The sequence below is a fragment of the Sinocyclocheilus grahami genome, unplaced genomic scaffold, assembly GCF_001515645.1.
Source record: "Sinocyclocheilus grahami isolate Dianchi unplaced genomic scaffold, SAMN03320097.WGS_v1.1 scaffold324.1, whole genome shotgun sequence".
NCBI lineage: Eukaryota > Metazoa > Chordata > Actinopteri > Cypriniformes > Cyprinidae > Sinocyclocheilus > Sinocyclocheilus grahami.
In genome coordinates, this window is record NW_015505503.1 from 987,996 (window position 1) to 1,010,651 (window position 22,656).

At 38.8% G+C, this 22,656-nt stretch overlaps 1 protein-coding gene across 1 annotated transcript in view; it reads left to right on the forward strand.

Annotated features, from left to right (window-relative positions):
• Window positions 1-4,285: 4,285 nt before the first annotated feature.
• Window positions 4,286-22,656, forward strand: part of myo3b (myosin IIIB) — an 85,813-nt gene continuing 67,442 nt past the window's right edge. Inside the window, exons 1-13 of the mRNA XM_016294750.1 lie at window positions 4,286-4,296; window positions 6,424-6,508; window positions 6,858-6,974; window positions 9,066-9,170; window positions 11,028-11,111; window positions 12,108-12,310; window positions 12,389-12,487; window positions 12,604-12,718; window positions 12,809-12,935; window positions 15,007-15,217; window positions 16,693-16,840; window positions 17,653-17,806; window positions 17,994-18,082. Coding sequence (XP_016150236.1) covers window positions 4,286-4,296; window positions 6,424-6,508; window positions 6,858-6,974; window positions 9,066-9,170; window positions 11,028-11,111; window positions 12,108-12,310; window positions 12,389-12,487; window positions 12,604-12,718; window positions 12,809-12,935; window positions 15,007-15,217; window positions 16,693-16,840; window positions 17,653-17,806; window positions 17,994-18,082 — 1,548 coding nt within the window. The remainder of the gene's footprint in view (window positions 4,297-6,423; window positions 6,509-6,857; window positions 6,975-9,065; window positions 9,171-11,027; window positions 11,112-12,107; window positions 12,311-12,388; window positions 12,488-12,603; window positions 12,719-12,808; window positions 12,936-15,006; window positions 15,218-16,692; window positions 16,841-17,652; window positions 17,807-17,993; window positions 18,083-22,656) is intronic.

The following is a 22,656-nucleotide window of genomic DNA, read 5'->3' on the forward strand; positions in this document are numbered from 1 at the left end:
AAAAAAAGTTATAATTTTGAACATTTATTGTATACACGCTACCATTCCAAAGTTTGGGTTCAGTAAGTGCTTGATTTGTTTGTTGTACGTTTTTTTTTTTTTCATTTAAAAAAAATTATTTTATTCAGCAAGGATGCATTAAATGAATCAAAAGTGACAATAAAGACATTGTTACAAAAAGTCTATTTCAAATAAATACTGTTGTTTTGAAATATCCATTAATAAAAATCAACAACAACAACTGTTTTCAACATTTATTTAAAATAGTTATTTGTTTTAAAATGTAAACATTTTTATTTTAAATGGTCATTTGTTGTAATGTTATTGTTTTTACTGTTTCTTGATCAAATAAATGCAGCTTTGGTGAACATAAGAGATATCTTTAAAACAAAAATGAACCAACCAAACAAACAAATAAGTCAATAAATAAACAACACCCTTTTGTCAGGGCGTTAAAACAACAGCAACAATAATAATAATAATAATCAAACGTTTTGAAAAGAAACAAAAGGCCCAGACTACCAGACAGCTGGCAAACTAAAAACGGTCAGATAGCTATACAAGAACAAAACAATCAACAAAGCAAACTGGGCAGAACAGCAATTGCTGGGACTGTATCTTGGTAGACAGCCAGAAAATAGTGCCAACTGACACATGACACAGAGACGGGACAAATGACGGATAAACCAGCAACAGGATGAGGACTTACAAATGGGATCTAAAGGTAAGGAAATCAGGAGTGCAGGTGGGACAAATCAACTAATGACCAGGGACAACAGGGCAAACGAGGGGGAGGAGCCAGCGCAGGAAGAGGAAAACATGCAATTCAAAACAAGATCTTGAGAAAAAGCACAGGAAAATCAGACACGAGTGTCAGAAATGCTTTGCTTTAGCGTGCTTGTGTATCTTTCCCTAAAAATGAATGTCTCTTGATTTGTTTGACATCTAACACAATGACATTCAGATGTTTTGATTATGGCTTAAGTGTCCAGATCCTTTTGGTGCTGTTGTACCTCCATCCTGTCAGTGTGTTCAGCTGTAATTTCACTTGACAAGACCGATTCTGGCTGTTTCTGTATGAGCAAAACATGCAGTGAGAAGTTTCCACAAACGCCTCTCAGGCATACGGTTTAATTCCTGTCAGACAGCCTGTAAATAAAAGAGGCCCGGCTCTCTGTGTGTGTGTCTGTGTACATATACAAGCAATGAAAAGCCCAGATTATTATTTCATTATTGAGAATGAAAACATCAGAGAGAGGGATGCTGTGTGCGCGGCAGGAGGGCTGTGAATGCTAATCGACTCATTTATTTGTGTTAGTTGTTCATTTATCAGTGTGGCAGGTCTTCTGGCCGCTCGTGATGAATTAAAAGCACAGACGCAGTCATATTCATTAAGCGTGTTTGTGTGTGTTTCTGTGTGCTGGTGGGATTTTATCCTGAGTGCTCTTTAAGTGCTCCTGTGTGTACAGTCTGCTAAACACATGGCTGGTTGGTGTTGTGGTTAAAATTCAAGGTTGATTGTTGCAAGTCTCAAACTGGTTGAGCCATTAACTAGCACCATTGTGCCCTTGAGCAAGACACTTAACCGCAGGTTATTCCAGCAGACTCCGTGTACTGTAGTATGACTGTGGAAGCTTGTACCATTTTTCTGACATCCTCTTTTCAGTTTCTCAGTTCATAAATTTGATGGATGTTTAATTAGATTTTGAAGAGCTGTTAACTAGCTATTAGTTTCTAGCATAGAATGCTTATGAAGCATTATCTTCTGTCATTTAACCTGAACTGTTCGTTAAAGGTGCACTTTGATTTTTGATAGGTAAAATAATTACTTGAGTTCGACCAATGTGGCGGCCATCTTTTACTTCATTCTGTCATCCAAAGTATTCAATAACAAGGGATAGTGATGTTATCACAGTAAAGTAAGTCAAGTCAAATTATTTGACACAATTTGTATTGTATAAAGAGATAAACAGGAAATAGCAGAATCAATTGTGGAAACTCAGTTCAGATTTGTCTGTAAAGCAAAAATTTTGTCTCTAAAATAATTTTTTTTTTTTTTTTAATTTTAAGCTTAAGCTAATTACTTAGTAAAGCAAATAGAATTCGGCTTCACTTCATTAAACTCCAAGCAAAAGGTTGCCAGATATCAAAAAAGCAACCTAAAAATGAACATAAACTTGACCTCTATGTTAAGACTGTTTTAAAGGAACACTATTTTTGAAAATAGGCTCATTTTCCGACTCCTCTAGAGTTAAACCGTTGAGTTTTACTGTTTTCGAATCCATTCAGCCGATCTCCGGGTCTGGCGGTAGCACTTTTAGCTTAGCTTAGCATAGATCATTGAATCTGATTAGACCGTTAGCATCTCGCTCAAAAATGACTAAAGAGTTTTGATATTTTTCCTATTTAAAACTTGACTCTTCTGTAGTTACATCGTGTACTAAGACCGACGGAAAATGAAAAGTTGTGATTTTCTAGGCCGATATGACTTTTTATTAAGGCTGATATTACGCAGCGCCTGAAAATAGGCTTATTGGAAGTTAACCAGCTGGGGACTATTTTCAGGCGCTGCGTAATATCATTGCGAAAACGGTAAAACTCAACTGTTTAACTCTAGGGGAGTCGGAAAATGAGCCTATTTTCAAAAATAGTGGAGTGTTCCTTTAACAACCAGTTTGATCATCTAGCTAGCAGTTGTAATCAGACGTAATCAGTCTAGATTTAGATTAGACCAATCTAGCTTTTTGTGATTGTTTTTTTAAAAGATATAAAAGACTGAAAGTTAGATGACTTTTTAAATTATAAATAAGCAGTTTATACAACCTGCCACTGGTATAATATATATTGAGCCTCATTATTGTGCTTTAGGTGGGTATAGATATATATGTTCGTATGATGCGTAATTAGCAGACATGGCAAAACTGTACCAGAAACACAAATATATGAGAACTACATAATATCCTGCAAACCTAAAAGACAGGAAATGTGTTTTATTATTCATAGTTTAACATTAAATACTTACATATTATTGAATAAAAAAAATGGTGTTGTATTATACAAATGTAGTAAATTACTTTTAATTGAACTGTAGTTTTGTAATTTAGATGAATTATGCTTCGTGTATAGTTACAGCCATGGGTTGCATGTAATATTGATTTGTGATGATCTGACAGCTTGTAGTGGGGGATCTAGAGTTTCATGACTGAACTAAATTTACTTTATTAGAAATGACAGTATGCACTCTAAAAAATGCTGGGTTAAATACAACCCAGCGCTGGGTAAAATAGGGACAAACCCAGCAATTGGGCTGTTTTGATCCAGCGGTTGGGTTACTACCCAGAAGGTTGGGTTAAACATTTAACCCAACCGCTGGGTCAAAACAGCCCGATTGCTGGGCTTGTCCCTATTTTACCCAGCATTTTTTAGAGTGTGAGTATATTTCTATATTGCTCAAATATTGCACTATATCTTTAAAGATGGTGCTCTATAGCACCTTATCCACCGCAAAGCGCTGAAGAACCATTACAGGTTCTCTATAGGTGCTATATAGCACTTAAATTGGTTCCCCTATGATTACGAGCCAAATAACCACTTAGCAGTGCTACAGTATATAGCACCTCAACTACCACAAAGAACCGCTGAAGAGCCAGTTTGTGTGTGTGTGTGTGTGTGTGTGTGTGTGTGCTTCTGTTACGAGGAGTATTTACTGAGCTGAAGATGCTTTGCTGTCCACAACCTATACGCTCCAGTATCACTATTCAGAAAACTGGCATTTGTCTGCATAAATCTTGTCTAATTATGATGTGATCATTAATTAAATAAAGCTGGGGAAAAACACATATACTCGCAAGAAAAAAATTGCAATGCATCGCTCAGCGTTTGTGTTTGGCAAACACAAACGCTAAATCTGCTTCAGCCTAGATGAGGGTTTTTATCAACATCACACTGAAAAATTGTGTTTTGAGAGCCATTGGATCAGAAATAATTCTGCTGAGTAAATCCTGTCAGTGTGTGTGTGTGTGGTGTACAGGGACACAATGTTATCGAGAGGTGCCGGCTGTTTGCTCTCTGCCTGTATGTGTACATTATGCATAATTAATTGTTATTATAATATTAAGTGCATGCAACATGTAACAAGGACACCTTAAAATAAAATGTTACCAAAAGTGTATATAAGTGTGCTAAGAAATAGTCATGAAATTAAATGTACTTGTAAGATTTGATGTACACTAAAAGTGTTCTTCATACACGGATCATAAAGAAATATGCAAAGGTCTCATGAGACATGATCAACAGGTAACCACAGTCTCTGAGCAGGAGGACACTTGCATGCATGTAGTCCAGAACAAAAGAGACAGGCCTGTAGACTAGCAAATGGCTGCAATATAACAAAGAATGAAAAATTTAAGGGGGTCTGAATACTTTCCGTACCCACTGTATACTCGCAAGAAAAAAATTGCAATGCATCGCTCAGCGTTTGTGTTTGGCAAACACAAACGCTAAATCTGCTTCAGCCTAGATGAGGGTTTTTATCAACATCACACTGAAAAATTGTGTTTTGAGAGCCATTGGATCAGAAATAATTCTGCTGAGTAAATCCTGTCAGTGTGTGTGTGTGGTGTACAGGGACACAATGTTATCGAGAGGTGCCGGCTGTTTGCTCTCTGCCTGTATGTGTACTGGTACATCCTGCCCACAACACAAACCGCAGGCCAAACAACACTCTGACTTTTCTGAAATCACATCCAGATGTTCATGAGGCAGAGAAATATACATTGCGGCATGTGCTTAAAAAGGCTGACCGTTAAAAACACCACCGGTTGAGATTATAAATATATGGGTGGGTTAAACAGAAGTATTATTTGTTTGGTTTATAATAGCCTGCCAATCATAGATTGTCATTTTGAAGTGCTTTCTGATTCGTCTCAGGGTCAGACCAAAGATCTGGCAGCCTTGACCATGACAGCGGTCATTGTGAGGCGCTTGACTTGCATTTATCACTGTCGTCTATAGATGCAGAGCTGTCACGGTGGATTTATCACATCTAAATGTGAAACAGTGAGACTTTCTGTTGTGACATTCTAGAAATCTATGAATCACAGCATGTGGGTTGAGTTTTTTGTAGTACTGTGTCATCTATCACGTGAGGGTTTCCTCTTTCCAGCAGATGGCAGTGTTATCTGTGGAGGAATGAAGCTCCTCGGGTTATTCTGAGAGGCTGGCATTCAGGAGCATTAGATTCAGTACAAGTCAAACGGATATCTCTGATGCTGTTATAGACGCTACACATGATGAAAGAAAGAGTTTCCACTGGATTCTCCTTGAAAATGTTCATTTAGACCCTTAAAATCCTGCAGATATTGTATTACCTATTCTTTGGGCCCTTTGAGGAGGGGACAGGGGGCCTACAAAATTCGCAGGCCTTGTGCATTTAAATGACCACCCTGCCTATAGTATTCTCAATAGTTGAGTTATAAAATTAACTCAAATTGGCCTTTAGAGTCGTCTAAAAGTTGCTGAATATCAAATATGAAAGTATTGAACAAAGTAAAATATTTTAGTTTACTGTATTCTAAAGCTTGACAAAGACTGGCCTTTCACATGAAAAACAGCATGATTCAGTTAAAAACTTAGTAAGATTGGTAAGATGGCTGGAAAGATTTTTTAATTATTTTTGAAAGTCTTTTATAGTCATAAGACCACACGCACACACACACACACGCGCGCGCGCACATGCACACACACACACACACACACACACACAGATATGTTTATATGGTTTATGGGGACTCTCCATAGGCGTAATGGTTTTTATACTGTACATCACACCCTGGTGCCGCATGCTGGATGTTTAGATTTTGGGTTACACTTTATTGTAAGGTGTTCTTGTTACAGTGTAATTATACATTTAAGTACTGAGTAATATTAATTAACTACATGTACTTACTATATGGTTAGGATTAGGGTTCAGTTTAGGGTTACTTGCATGCAGTTATGCATCATTTATTGTTATTATAATAGTAAGAACATGTAACATGTGTAACAAGGACACTTTAAAATAAAGTGCTACCAGATTTAGTTTTTTGGTGTTTACTAAGGCTAAAGTTTTGCTATATTTACGGTAGGAAATTTACAAAATATCTTCGTGGAACATGATCTTTACTTAATATCCTAATGATTTTTGGCATAAAAGAAAAATTGATAATTTTGGCCCATACAATGTATTGTTAGCTATTGCTACAAATATACCTGTGCTACTTATGACTTTTATGTCATTTACTTATGGCTTTTGTGCTCCAGGGTCATTTGTGCTACAGACATCAATGGCACTTCAACTCAATAAATTACTTGTTTATGATTGAATAGATTTTTTAGTATTTCATGTTTATTGAAGCTGTAACATTGCTGTATTGTGTTTTACAGGCATGAGCGGATCAATACTCGCAAAACCCTGATCATTGAGAGCTGTCCTGATGATGATTTGGTGAACCTGGAGGTTTTAGATGAGGTATATTTAGATGATTTAGCTGAAATCGGCTTTTAATTTCTTAATCATACAGAAATAATTTTATTTTGATGTAAAGTCAACAAATTGACCTTAAAATCGACTTTCTTAGTACGTGTTCCTGGACGTATTTTTGATCAGTTTTTCCAAATAATTGCATAACTCCATTAAAATGCATTATGAAAACATAACATAATGTTCTGAAAGTAAAATGAGATGCAGTTGGCATTTTATGTTGACTTTAAAATGTAATGGAATTACTAAACTGTCTGCTCAAATTCAGTGAATTCAGTGAATCTTGTAGTATAAACAACAAAGATACATTTCCATCTCCAGCATTTCTCGTTTCTAGGAAATAATCATTACACATCTTCAGAGGCGATATCAGGAGCTGCAGATCTACACATATGTGGGTGATATCCTCATAGCGCTTAACCCTTTCCAGAACCTCAACATCTACTCTCCACAGGTGAGAGGAGCAATATCAGGCTGTGCACTAAAGCATCATTTATGTCTAAAACAGGCCATCTTTGTTTAAACCATCTTATGTGTAAAATGTGTAATTTGCTTGGTGTTGTGGGGAGCAACTTCTATGGTGTTATTTTAATGACAAATGTCGAGAGCGCATCATTGTAGTGCGAAAGCACATTCATATAACGCGCTAGTGCGAATCTCTTTCGCTCTCACACAAAACTGGACGTGCGTGCTCAGATAAACGCTGCTCTCGCCCGGAGAGAGTGCGCGCACTTAAAACTTGTCTCTCCTGTCACTCAAACTGTGTCCTGTGCACTCTCAAATCTCTGTGCTCATGCACTATAGATATTAATAATTTTCGCACCTGAATTAAACGTTGTCAAAAGTTATCATTATGCACTTTTAAAAAGTAGTCTCAAAACAGATTTGTGCAGGGCCTTTCCTTGATTTTTTGTTGTTGTTGTCACGAATCTGGTCCATGGACTTCCGTTCGATCGCCACCAGAGGTCACCCTTCCGTTACATTGACTCTCGCACTACACAAACTGTTACACATCACCCTGGACTACATTTCCCATGCTCCATTGCACTAATCACAAGCTCATCTGAAACCAATCACACACAGCTGCTACCAATAACACACACTATATAAATCAGTCTCACACCACCATTCAACACCGAGTATTGTTTAGCGTTTATCGCTCATCTAGTGATAGCTACTTTACGGAGCCATTCCAAGTTTCTGAATCTAGTATAGCCTTGTTCTTAGTCTGTTTACCCGTTTCTTGATCCTTGCCTGTTATCTCGTTTTGTCTGATCTCTGCCTGCCCTGAAATGTATAGCCTGTTCTGGAATTACCCTTTGCCTTGCTGTTTCGGACTGTGATTGCACCTCGCCTGGACTCTAGCTCATCTTGTGGATTCCCCGTTTGCCTCGCCCTCAGGATTACATTCGCCGGAGATCGACCACGCCTGTTTACTGGACTACTCTTATGTCTTGCCCTCAATATACCTGTTTGCCATTGTTTGACCCATGCCTGTTATGACTACGTCTCTGTCTAATGAAAGCCTGCAGATGGATCCGCACGTCTCACGTCTCGTTCGCCCCGTAACAGTTGTATTTAAACTGGTTATTGTAGCTACTTTGTTTTACTATATATATTTTATGTTTGTATTTTGATCTTTTCTGCGAATGCACGTATGCATCTCTTTGTAAAGTAGGCTACTTTGTATACACTGTTTTAAAAGGCGCTATATACGTAAATAAAGTTTAAACCAATCAGACCTCCACGACTGACCGATGAAAATACTATGTGAAATCTAATTGGCTGAGTGAACAGAACCTGGAATTCTTTTGACAATCAAAGATGGATCTTTAATTTATTTCCAGTTTAATAATTTTTAGCAATGTTATTGAAATGTAGCCTATAGAAATGGCTAGGAATTGGGTGCTTGGATGATTTATACATAACCTCTGTCCAACTGGTTGGTCTCTGAGCAATTTATCTAAAAACAACATATTATAGCCTATGGCCCTAAAGGCTTTATATAAAACATCAATGTTATGTCATAATATGTCAGATACCTCAGCTGAATTTAAAATAATTGCAATAAATTCTCAGTTGGTATGATGACAATAATAAGTAACAACTCCTCAAATCAACATCAAATGCAAAAATAGATGTAAATGATGCAAGATATAATACAATAAATGCTCTAATAGCATCGCTGTTTGGACCCTTATTGGGAGTTTTTTTTTTTTAAATCCAGTGTTTCTTTTCAGTTCTGATTTTGATAATATGTGCATAATGATATCTTTTGACAATGTTTAATTCAGGAGCAAAAATAATTAATATCTATAGAGCATGAGCACAGAGAGATTTGAGAGTGCACAGGACACAGTTTGAGTGAGAGGAGAGACACGTTTTCTCCGCCCGCGAGAAATATTATATTAATGTGCTTTTGTGCTACAATAATGCGCTCTCGAAATTTGTCATTACAATAAGGCCATACACTTCAAGTTGGCTGTCTGAATCAAAGCTTCCTTGTAGAGAGAGAACTAAGATGTAGTTTTGTGTCTGTTCTCAGTTCTCAAAGCTTTATCATGGGATGAAACGCTCCACTAACCCCCCGCACATCTTTGCCTCTGCTGATGCAGCCTATCAGAGCATGGTCACCCTCTCCAAAGACCAGGTACTGCTTTCTGTGTCTGCACTCTCATTCCTAAAACAATAAAGAGTATATCTAAGATATATACGGTTCAGAGACATAGTAGACTGACTTTAAATATGGTTTTAAATATTTATGTGGGGTTCACCAGTGGTCTCTTTCTCTTTAAACAGTGTTCACACTAGTTTATTTACATTTACATTTAGTCATTTATGTTATACTACCAGCTCAGATTCTTACATGATACTGAAGCACTTTTACGGGCAGGAAATTCACACGGACACAGCATGCTCACGGTCCAAGAAGTGCTCCAAAAATGCTCACCATCCAGTCTTTCTAGAAAAAGATGACTAGGATCACATTTAACCTACAAACTTTAACCTACCAAAAAACTTTTAATTTTCCCATGGACCTGAAGGCCCCCACTGGATGAATGAATGAATGAATGTTTAGATACGAGTTCAGATTTTATTTTACATTTACATTACATTTATATTTAGTCATTTAGCAGACGCTTTTATCCAAAGCGACTTACAAATGAGGACAATGGAAGCAATCAAAATCAACAAAAGAGCAATGATACGCAAGTGCTAAGACAAGTCTCAGTTAGCTTAACGCAGTACACGTAGCAAGGTTTTTTTTTATTATATAATTTAAAAAAAAGAAAACAGGTAGAATAGAAAAAGAATAGAGCAAGCTAGTGTTAGAGGCCTTTTTTGTTTTTTTGTTAATTGTATAATAAATAAAAAGAATACAAAAAAATAAAAAGAATAGAGAATTTGAATTTGAGAGTGAGACAAATTATTATTTTTTTATTCAGCAAGGACACATAAGATGAATCAAAAAGTACAATGTTAAAAAAAATCTATTTCAAATAAATGCAGTTTGAACATTAACCTCTTGGGGAGAAAAGCATGATTTCCAGAAAAATATTAATCACAAAACTGTTTCTTAATAATGATAATAATGAGAAAAGTTTCTTGAGCTGCATATCAGCATGTTAAACTAATTTCTGAAGGATCATGTGACCCAAAAAGACTGGAGTAATTGTGATCAGAAGAAATGGACAGCACCTGAGTTAAATATATGAGTGTCACAGCAAAGGGTCTGAATACTTAGGACCATGTGATATTTCAGTTTTTCTTTTTTAATAAATCTGCAAAAATGTAAACAATTCTGTGTTTTTCTGTCAATATGGTGTGCTGTGTGTACATTAATGAGGAAAAAATATTTAACTTAAATGATTTTAGCAAATGGCTGCAATAGGGGTCTGAATACTTTCCGTACCCACTGTATATTAATTAGAAAAGTTTTTAATTGCAATTTGACTGTTTTTACCTTATTGATCAAATAAATGAATATGAGACTTCTTTCCAAAACGTTGACAAAAAAAAAAAATCCTTACCGACCCCAAACTTTTGAATTGTAATGTAGATGCATGAAAGGAGAATTGTCTTTTTTCTTTTCTTTTTATGAACCAGATGTCTACCAAATTTCCAGATTTCTATCAGATCTCAAATTATATTGTTTTGCATTTCGTCTAATAATATTCTGTGGTATAGTTGAGATATTATTTATTTTTCGAATATACAATGGTTAGCTTTTTTCATATATTTTCTTCCAATTGCATGTCTACCAAAATACTAAATAAATAAATAAATAAAAGTAAATAAAAATATACATCAATATACAAATACAGTAGTCAGCATTTGAAGTGGATCGAAACCTTTCATCAGAGTTGTCCTAAAACTTTGATGAACTTTTTTTGATCCACTTCAAATGTTGACTACTGTAAATAAAAAATAAACATCTTATTATTGGTGCTTCTGTGTATCTATGTAGATTGAGTGTTTATATATTGTTATTGTTTTGTCTGTGCAGTGTATAATCATTAGTGGAGAAAGTGGAGCGGGTAAAACCGAGAGTGCCCACCTCATCGTCCAGCATCTCACATTTCTGGGCAAGGTTGGGTACTCATATCTTTTATACTTTAGCTAACACACTTCATACAAACACTACTGTGTGTGCTCTAAAGAAATGTTTCAATAATCAGTGTTGGGGGTAACGCATTACAAATAACACGAGTTACATAATCGGATTACTTTTTTTCAAGTAACTAGTAAAGTAACGCATTACTTTTTTAAGTTACTTTTTCAAAAAAGTAATGCCAGTTACTTTGTTTTCCCATTTATTGACTGACAGCTCTCCTGTCCCCATATTGGGATAAATCGGAAGAGCAGAGGCGTTGTGTGCGCTGTGTGAACATGACGTTACTGTAGTTCTAGACTAAATGTAAATGTGCATTAATTCATCCGACTCGCAAAAACAGATTTAGTATTAATCAAAATGAATTAAAACAGTGAAATGCAAACTCAGAATATGACACAAACCTGCAATAATTAAATATGTTAAATAACACAAATGTATCTAATCCCATTTTATTAACCAGTGTCTTTGCTGCTGACCTTTGATGATCCAGTTCAACCGTACTAATAAGCAAAAATGACTTTAGAGAAACGAACAATTGTGCTTAGTTTTTTTATTGCTGCATATTGTTTCTTCTCCTGCGTTCTACTGTACAGACGTGAATTTACTTTTCCTTCAACCTGAGGTTTATTCATTACACTTTTTGGTGTGAAGGGGCTTTTACATTTGCTATAAATATAACTTCTTATATTAAAAACATTCAAGCCCTGCTCATATTTAAAAAGTAACGCAAAAGTAATGTAACGCATTGCTTTCCATAAAAAGTAACTAAGTAACGTAATGAGTTACTTTTTTATGGAGTAACGCAATATTGTAATGCATTACTTTTAAAAGTAACTTTCCCCAACACTGTCAGTAACTAATCTTTGTGTTTTATCATGAGATTCCTGATCATTTTCCCTGTAGTGATGTAATCATCTGTGGCTGTAAGATGCGCAGAGCAAAAATCTGGGTCACACTCTTTTCTATTTCAAGGCTAATAATCAAACACTTCGTGAGAAGATTCTTCAGGTGAATCCCTTGGTGGAGGCGTTTGGTAACGCATGCACAGCCATTAACGATAACTCCAGCCGCTTCGGGAAATATCTGGAGATGAAGTTCACACCTACAGGGGCCGTGATGGGTGCAAAGATCTCTGAGTATCTTCTGGAGAAATCAAGAGTCATCAAACAGGCTACGTGAGGAACCACTGTGCCTAGATCTGTGGCCATTTTTAACAATAATTACTATTCACAGCTTATATTTTTAATTTGCAGGGGCGAGAAAAACTTCCACATATTTTACTACATCTATGCTGGTCTTTACCACCAAGACAACCTCAAGAAATACAGGCTACCCAACAAAACTGCCCCCAGGTTTGTGTGTTTATTTGAAGTGAAACAGACTCTTATAAAGATGTGTATTTCTGAATCCAGATCATGTGTGTCACTGACAGAGATCAGAGATTCACGTTACGTTTCTGGTCTTTCAGATACATCGACTGTGTCAATGGTAAAGTAATGCAGGACATCATCTCTAGCAAACTCTACGAGGAGCAGTTTGACGCCATTCAGGACTGTTTCCGTATCATAGGATTTACTGAAGAGGTACAGCTGGGATTCTGATTTATATTTCGTGATCCTATACAAGTATTATAGGAATAGTTCACCCCCAGTGATTTATGCTTTTATATACAGGAAGTGAATTCTGTGTACAGAATTCTATCAGGCATTTTAAACACAGGAGATATTGAGTTTACATCCACCAGCTCCCAACATCAGAGCGACAAGAGTGAGGTGCCCGACTCTGAGGCCTTAGATAATGGTAAGATTGGTACGATTAAATACAAACATAGCTTTATAAAATGCATAGTCCCGTTCCTTGATTCTGATTGGTTGAGCCGCATTCAAAGCTGTTGTAAATTACTTCTGTGTGTTGCTCTGCAGCCACTTTATTGGAACCACAGCTGTTTCTGAGGAGCTACATTGTTTGGTGGAAGAATACTGTTTTTATTAATATCTTTACACTTTATTTGCTCTGTTTTATTTTGTGAAACCTTACTACGTATATGGAATAACCGTTTTATAAAAGCAATAAGCCCCATGAAGCCGTGGTTTACGGTGAATTTATAACAGCTAAGGGGGTTTTAGTCACTCCGCTTTGCGTAGTACCTAACAATGCCCCTTAGCTGTTATAAATTCACTGTAAACCACGGCTTCTTGGGCTTATTTCTTTAGTAAATAATGTAAAATATATCATAACACAATAAACAATCTCCTTGAATGCATTTAATTGGCTTACCCTGAACAGCTCTCTGTTGTATAATCACTCAGTCATGTTTTATGTATTTATTTATTTATTGACTAGTTAGGATGGAAGTTAGTTTGTTGCCACTTGTCAATTGCCGGTATAATTAACCTGAATACAGAGAATATTAGAAACACTCTGAATCTTCTATGAATGCAAATATCCGAGACCTACAGGTCACTACATTGTCCCATGACTACCCTAGTGAAAAATAAAATGTATTTGGAACATATATAAGTATGCTACAAATTGATGTGCTCAATAAAAATACCTTGCAATGCTTTTTAGTTTACTAAACTGGTATACTTAAAGTCTAATGGTGTGCTTGATGAACTTTAATTGTGCAGAAGTAGTGCTGAAGTCCAACTAAAGATATGCTGAAGTATATATAAGTGGAGCTATTGCAAGTATACTTCAGGTACACTTTAAATATCTTGCATTTAAAGACTGATATTATTCAAAGATCATACAATCCTCATCAACAGTGACATTAAAGCACATTTTAGGCTTAATATTAAGAAATGTGCATTGTGCACAAGTAATGCTCCAAACAAAGTTTAATTATAATTTTTATATCAGTAAGACTCAAGTGATATGTCAGTAAATATATTAATAGATTTGAACTATACTTAGTATGACGTAATAAAGCAATAAGCCCTAAGAAGCCGTGGTTTACAGTGAATTTATAACAGCTAAGGGGCGTTGTTAAGTACGACGTGAAGCGGAGTGACTAAAACCCCCTTAGCCGTTATAAATTCACTGTAAACCACGGCTTCTTAGGGCTTATTGCTTTTATAAAACGGTTATTCCATATACGTAGTAAGGTTTCACAAAATAAAACAGAGCAAATAAAGTGTAAAGATATTAATAAAAACAGTATTCTTCCACCAAACAATGTAGCTCCTCAGAATCAGTTGTGGTTCCAATAAAGTGGTTGTACGTAAACAAAGGTGTGTGTTTGTAGAGTAATTTACAACGGCTTTGAACTTGGCTCAACCAATCAGAATCAAGGACCGGAACTCTCCGTTTTATAAATGTATTTTAAATATATTCATTTTTTACTAGGGTAGTTAAACCTGGAATGTAATGTTTTGAAATACTGTATTTCAAATGTTAGATTACAGATACAGCAGTAGAGAAATTTGCTAATTTGGTTGTTTAAAGGCTAATTCACACTGCACTGACAAACACAAAACAACTTTGACAATCATCACATTGCAGTATATCACTTCTCATACATTCAACGGCCCGACGAGTGCCAAAACATGTTCAGCTGGCGAAAACAAGCACTGATCAATGACAGCAGACATCGATGGGGTAATGCATTGATTGGACAAAGCGTGTCTGTTGCCTTTGGCCAGCTTTGATATGTTCAAGATGGATGAATTATTGATGCTTTTATATTTAGTATTTTAAACCTTTCAGAGATGTTATATTTCATGAATGTTAGTTTCTTGGTTTGCATCTACAGAACCCACATTCTCCTAATGAAATAAATCTCACGGATGTGTTAGAACTTATGAAAGACAAAAGACGAGAGGCATAGGTCCATTCCTGATGTTCTTCTATCTGTATCTGCTGTGTTTAGCGGCCACTCTGCTCAGTATCGGCTCTGAGGAGCTTCAGGAAGCTTTGACCTCCCACTGCGTGGTAACTCGAGGAGAAACCATCATTCGCACCAACACTGTGGACAAGGCCACTGATGTGAGAGACGCCATGTCTAAAGCCCTGTACGGACGCCTCTTCAGCTGGATAGTGAACCGCATTAATGCACTGCTGCAGCCTGACACTAACATCTGGTACGATAAAATATTACAGTCATGATCAGGGATGCATCCTTCGGTTTAAAGGGGTCCTATTATGCTTTTTCACTTTTTCAACTTAGTCTAGTTAGTCTGAGATGTTGCTGTTTGAGTATAAAAAAAATATCTGTTTTCAAAGTCCACTTCAGAAGGAGATATTTTATTTAACAGAAATTACTTTTTAAAAACTACAACGAATGACTCGTTTGGACTACAACGCATATTTTCCGGGATTTTCCCCACCCCTGGTCCTGGAGGCACACCAACACTGCACATTTTGCATGTCTCCTTTCTCTGACACACCAGTTTCAGGTCTTGGTGTCTCTACTAATGAGCTGATTACCTGAATCAGGTGTGGTTGATTAAGGAGACATGCAAAACATGCAGTGTTGGGGTGCCTCCAGGACCAGGGTTGGGAACAACTGGTGTAGCCGATGTTGAATCTTAAAAGTATATTTTTAAATAACTGTCATAAAAGGGATAGTTCACCCAAAAATTTACATTTTGTCATCATTTACTCACCCTCAAGTTGTTTCTAACAAAAGAAGATATTTTGAAGAATGTTGTTAACCAAACAGTTGGTGGTAGCCATTGACTTCCATAACAGGAAGACAAATACTATGGAAGTCAATGGCTACCAGCAACTGTTTGGTTACCAACATTCTTCAAAATATCTTCCTTTGTTTTTAACAGAAGAAAGAAACTCATACAGGTTTGATAAATGTGTGATTTTTGGGTGAACGATCACGTGGCCTTTTATTTATTTATTATATTATATTTATTTTATTGACTTTTACCTCAAGTTAATTTAACGATAACTTCAAGGTAAATTCTAAGCTTTCATCCCAATCTCGCTCCTTGAATCTCTCCGTTACGGATGCGTTTAGATGCGTGAGCATCATCTCCAGCGATGACCTCCAATCTAACCACCACAAAGCTCAGAATATTAATATCCACAGCAAAAGAAGAAAAGAGTTTTTTTATAAATTTTTGATACCGAGTTACATTGAAAAAATAATATGCAGATGATTAAAAAGACTTCAGAGAGAGTGGAAAAGCCGTTCATTGATCCGAGCGAATCCTGTCAGACATCAGCCACGGGCTTGTCAGAGAAACTCATGTCTTCCACCTCGATACACACCATCCAAATTCTGCCATTTCCACTCCAATCAGCAGCGCGTTCAGCGTTATTGCCACTAATAACCTGTTAGTGGGAGCAGAAGGTGACCCCTGGTCGCTGTCTGAGGAGCTTGGAGGAGATCGCGACTCACTCAATGTTCAGAGACGAGGGTCCAAGCTGTTTGTAAACTGAAATGACACGCTCACGCAGACCTGTGTTTTTAAAGCTCTTTGTTTTTCTGTTTTCTTGGTTGACAGGTCATAAAATATTTAGTTGTTTGGGTCATTAGAGTGCTTAAGGCCTAAATGTGTTGTGATGGTCGGATAATGTCTGGCTCTTCGTGTCTTTGAAGTGCGGCTGAGAGTGGAATGAACGTGGGGATTTTGGACATCTTTGGTTTCGAAAACTTCAAGAAGAACTCATTTGAGCAGCTGTGTATCAACATCGCTAATGAACAGATCCAGTTCTACTTCAATCAACACATCTTTGCCCTGGAACAGGTGAGACTTTCTCTGTGCACTTTCTCTGAGTTTGAGTTTATCTTAAACCCACCACTATTTATCCTTGAATACATCTGCATCAGTTTAAATGGCAAAAAAAGAAATACATGGCTTCACGACTGCCACTTGTGTAAAAGAAATGCACTTAATTGAATCAAATGCATACTTGTATTGTACTTCAAATATTTAAAGCTTTTTTAAACTGGACTTGCAGATAATAGTATTTATTAAATAATTGGCCACTTAGGTTTACTTAAAAAGAGTACATTTTTAAATGGCTGTTTCTACTCTTTATGTTTTTCTTTTAAAATACATTTTAAATAATTGTTTTAATAATTAATAGAATTCATCATATCGTCAAACCTTGTATGGAACTAAAATGTTCTCAAAGCAAATCAATGTGTCTAGTGTACACTTCATTTGCAGAAAAAAAGCAATTAGTACACTTGCACATTCAGACTTGTGTTGCTGAAAACTTTGATATGCAGGGTTTGTCAAAATGAAGGCATTTCTTTATAATTACCACACTGGGAAAAGGAAGTACACTGTAGCATATTATTAAAAGGAGAGCTTATTACAAAAAATAAGATACTTTAAAAGAATATAATGTAATGTTTTCTGACTAATTTTAGTTAACTGCAATTAAATGAAAATGTTTTATAGTTTAAAATTTATATTAAATGCAATTAGCTGAACTTTAGAGGTTTTTGTTGTTGTTGTTGTTGCGGTTGTTTTGGACCCATTTAAGTAGAACTTAAGTACATCTTTATATGTAGTTTCATCATCATGTATTTATATATGTGTTTGTTCAGATCGAGTATCAAAGTGAGGGTGTTGATGCCAGTCTGGTGGAATATGAGGACAACAGGCCCATTCTGGACATGTTTCTACAGAAGCCCATGGGTTTACTGTCTCTGCTGGATGAGGAGAGCCGTTTCCCACAGGCCACCGACCAAACACTCGTCGGTAATGCTCAACTGCTTCATGTAAAATAATTTACATGATGTTCAGCATGCATTCGTTTTAAAGAATAATGCTAATAGCAAATCAGTTTTAACTGAATAGTGGCATTGCATTTAATAATTTATTTAATCTTAAGATGAGAGGCCAGTTTGATAAGATTCTTCACTTACCTTCAGTGTTTGTTATATAGATAAGTTTCAGGATAACCTGAGAAACAAGTACTTCTGGACACCCAAGCGTGTGGAGCTTTGGTTCGGGATCCAGCATTATGCTGGCAAGGTAAAGAGAAAACTATTTCATGAAATCGCATCTACTGTTTTATTTGCAGGACCTACAGCTTCATATGAATAGAAAACTCACACTCTTCTTATTCAAACGAGTGCAAACAGCTCAATTCACTTCAAAAGGGTCATCGGATGCAACATGCACTTTAACAAGCTGTTTGAACTGAAATGTGTGTTGGCAGTGTGTGTACACAACCACCCTATAATGATAAAGATCCACCCAGTTTTTTTTTTATCTCGTTAAATGATTTCCCCTTTCTAAAATCGAGCCGATCTCAGATGCCTGTCTGTGTGATGTCACACAGACAGGCCCCTCCCACGATAGTTTGATTGACAGTAGTGTTTCAGCACAGACTGGACTGGCGTCTTACCTTAGACCCGTCCTGAGTGAGCTGTCATCAGTCCGCCATTGTTTCACCGCCGGAGCAGATGTAGACAAGAATGACTCCTAAGCGATCAAGGTGTTCTGTTGTTGGATGTAATAATGAACATAGCTGTCGTCGTTTACTCCCGACATGTGAGCAGCTGAAGACGCAGTGGATTACCTTTGTTTCTGAAGGGAATGCGCCCCGATCTACTTAAATGCGTCTATGTTTGCACAAATCATTCGTGATCCAGCTTCACCTCCAGAAGAAGTGAGTGTAAGGTTTTTTAATGAATCTTTGCAAATCGCCTTTCCTAATAATATGCTAGTTAGCGAGTTTTACGATGAACGTGGCTAAAGTTTACCGTCTCTCAGAGAGCGGCTCTGAAGAGAGGGGCGGGGTGAGCCGAGCTAATTAGCATTTAAAGCGGAATGCAATAAAACAGCGTGCTGTAGACAGAGCTGTTTTTGACAGGGTAAAACGGTGTTGTTTTACACTACCATTGAGAAATTTTAACCAAACTATGTTACAGACTTTTTATTAAGACCCTAAATAATCATATCAACTTGGGCATCCGATGACCTCTTTAAACAATTAATGTGTAACTTAAGTAAACCACAATAACATAAGTTCCCCTTCAGGAACTCGAGCTGTGTCGAAACGCTTTGGGAACGCCTTCAGCTTGACCACGCTCTGAATCACGTGTGTAATCTGTCCAATGGATGGGCGAGACGTCACGGGTGGGGTGACGTAGAGACCAGGGAGCTTTAAAGCACGTGCAGTGGATATAGCAGCAGCTTCTGTCATTCAGCGAAGCGCTCTGTGTGTGTCAGTTCTGTTTATTGTTGTCTGTCCCAGTAAAAGCATAAGCCATGCTAAAGGCGAAAGACAAGCATGCGAGAGCAGACAGCATTTTAGACTGTGTGTTCTTCCCTGGCCGCGCTAAGTTACGGGTGGGGATACACACAGTTTATGTGTTGTTTGTTTGGGAGCGGAGCTCGCACAGTCAGCTCTCGAGGGGGCTGATTGTGCTTCTGCCCGCTGCAAATGCTCCGCTCCCGCCTGGCACGCTTCGAGGAGTGTGTCTGTGCTTGTGATCTTGCGGTTCCAGTCCCACTGCTACTGAGGCACAGCGCCGATTGAGATCGCGGGGATTGCACATGGATCTAGTGGACGGGTTGGAGATGGGCTCGCGCTTTCTCCACCTGCACTCCCTAGATCTAGCGCTCTCTCTCGGGGTGAGAGCTCGCTGCTGCAGCTATCTTTGATATTATCTTGATATTTTTTGCGTATGAGCAGACTGAATTTGGATCGCTCATTCTCCCTGCCCTCGCTAAAATAAGGGGTGGGGATGCACGCGATTTATGTGTAGTCTGTTTTGGAGCATAACACGCACAGTCAGCTCTGGAGGGGACTGGCTGTGTTCATTCTGTAAATGTCCCTAAAAAAAAAAGGAACATTACATTGGATGTTTAGCTCTGCTCCCCCTGACGTTTCTTCTCGAGGGAAGCAAGTCTTATGCAATGTAGAATCGAGTGACTCACGTACGGTTATTCACAATTCTCTGTATTGAATCTTTATCATAATCAGACTGTGTTTACTTGTCTGGTTGTTTGGATGCATTTAATTCTGGGGAATTAAATTATGTATATTAATCTGGCTTTGAGAAGTTAGATATATAATATATATATATGTGTCTGTGTATATATATATATATATATATATATATATATATATATATATATATATATATATATATATATATATATACACATATACTGTATATGTTTATATTATTCGGTAGGGACCAGAGACCGGCTTCACCCTTTCTCCTCCCTCACTCTCTAAATGCAGTGAACTCTTGGAAAAAAAATATTTTAGGTCAGAGCACACCTCTCTTCCTCCATTGAGCAGGTGTAAGAGCAGTGTACAACTCATCATACAGTGCCCGTCTCTCATCAGTGCCCTCAGGAGATTGGTCTGTCAACCCTGCCACCAACGATGCTTCAGGGCACAGCGGTCTCCAGCGAGCGCTTCTCTCAGCTTCCTCCCCGAAACGTAGCGGTTCTGGGAGGCTTGCTACCTCCAAGAAGGTCTCTAGAGCAGCTAGATCGGCCGTCCCCTGCTTGTTCTCCGCTTCAGGGCACTGACCTAGCCGCTCTAAATACACCAGAGGTTAGTTTCCAGAGACTGATTCCCTTAGTAGACTTTCTGGCAACATGGAGACTTCTGCCAAATGTCTCACAATGGGTCCTGCAGACTGCAGGCTCTGGTAATGGAACAGGAAGTAAACACTCTCCTGAGGAAGGAGGCCATCGAGGTGGTCCCTCCTCGTGCAGAGAGACCATACAGCCGGTATTCATTGTTCCAAAGAAGGATGGGTGTACACCCTGAAGTGGAAACTTTTCACTTCTTGGTGCGGAGATCGCCAGCTCGACCCAGTTCACTGCCCGGTTGGTTCAGTGCTGGAGTTCCTACAGGCTCGATTCTCTGCAGAGGTGATTGTGTCCTATTTTAGATCAGGTCATGTCTCAGATCAGGGCTGAGGACTGGTTCGCGCGATGGATCTGAAAGACGCATGCTTACCATTCTTCCTCAACATGGGAAGTTCCTGAGGTTTGCTTTGGGGGCGAAGCTTACCAATACCGGGTTCTTCCTTTTGCGGCCATTTACTGGACTCTCACTCCGCACTTTCCCCAAGTATGTGGATGCTGCTCTGGCTCCACTGTGACTCCAGGGCATCCGCATACTGAATTATATTGACGATTGGTTGATATTGGCTCAATCAGAGCAGACGGTGGTTCGGCATCGAGATGTCGTTCTCGCCCATATGAAAGAGCTGTGGATTTCTTAGACATGTGGAGAAAGCCTTGGTTCTTGTCTCAAGATCCCGGTGTGGTGTAGGGGACTCCTTGTCTTTGCGTAAGCTAATGACTGATGCCTCCCTCACCGGTTGGGTGCAGTCATGAGTGGCCGCCCAGCCCGTGGTCTGTGGAGCAGCCGCCATCTCACGTGGCACATCTACTGCCTGGAGATGCTGGTCTTGCTTCTAGCATTGAAACACTTCCTCCCGGACCTAAGAGGCCACCATGTGTTGGGTGCACCGACAAAACTGGTGGTTTCTTACATCAACCACCAGGGAGGTCTGTGTTCACGCCCCATTTACAGGCTGGCGCACCAGATCCTTTTGTAGGCTCTCCTTTCGGTCACTGCAAGCGTTGTTAGTTCTCCTCTCGCTATGAGTTTTTGAGGCCTCCGCTCGGCAGAGCTCCGCTACGACAGTATCTGTGAGTGGTGGGCTCTATGTAAGCCTGCTTACAGGATGTCCGGAGTGTGGATTGTAGTCAGGCCTCCTCTCAGTTTAGAGAGTTGTCATGCTGATGCCTCTGCTCCAAGAGCTCAACCATTTCTGCGAGTGTCGTCAGGTCTCCTCTCGCTACAGAGAGTTATTGAGGCCTCCGCTCGTGGAGGTGGAGCTTATCTGGAAACAGACTTGGCCGAGGTTTTGTCTGTATGCCTGCCCCCATTCACTCGGCTTCCTGGAGTTCTGGAGAGAGTGCACCGGATAGGTAGTCCCAGTCTGGCCGGACCGAGTACACATCTCTGACCTGATTTCCCTTCTCGATGGCTCTCCGTGGGAGATTTCCGTCAGGAGGGATCTCCTCTCTCTCTCTCTCTCTCTCTGAGTTTTTGGAACTGTGGATGTGGCCCCTGAGGGGGCACAGCTCATAAGTTCTGGTCTCTCAACTGAGGTTGCTGAGACCATACTCCAGTCCAGAGCTCCCTCTACTAGGAACCTTCACTTCTTGGCACGGCAACTGCCAGCTCGACCCAGTTAACTGCCCAGTTGGTTCAGTGCTGGAGTTCTTGCAGGTACGGTTGTCTGCAGGGTTATCCCACTCCACCTTGAAGGTTTCTGTGGCGGCCCTAGCTGCTTACCACACCCCTCTCTGTGGTCAGTCTTTCGGAAGAGACCCACTAGTTACATGTTTCCTCCATGGTGCGCTGAGGCTGAGGCCTCCACCCAGGAGAAGCTTATACTAAGTGGTGGATCGGGTTGCTATTCATAGCCTTGAGTCCTCTGATCTCCCCTCACTCCTCCAGAAGTTGGCCTTTAGGATGCTGGAGATATCCACTCCGTTTACTTGTCTGATTCTATACTTGCATTTTGCACTACTCCTGGCTCCTTTTTCTCTCGCCTTAG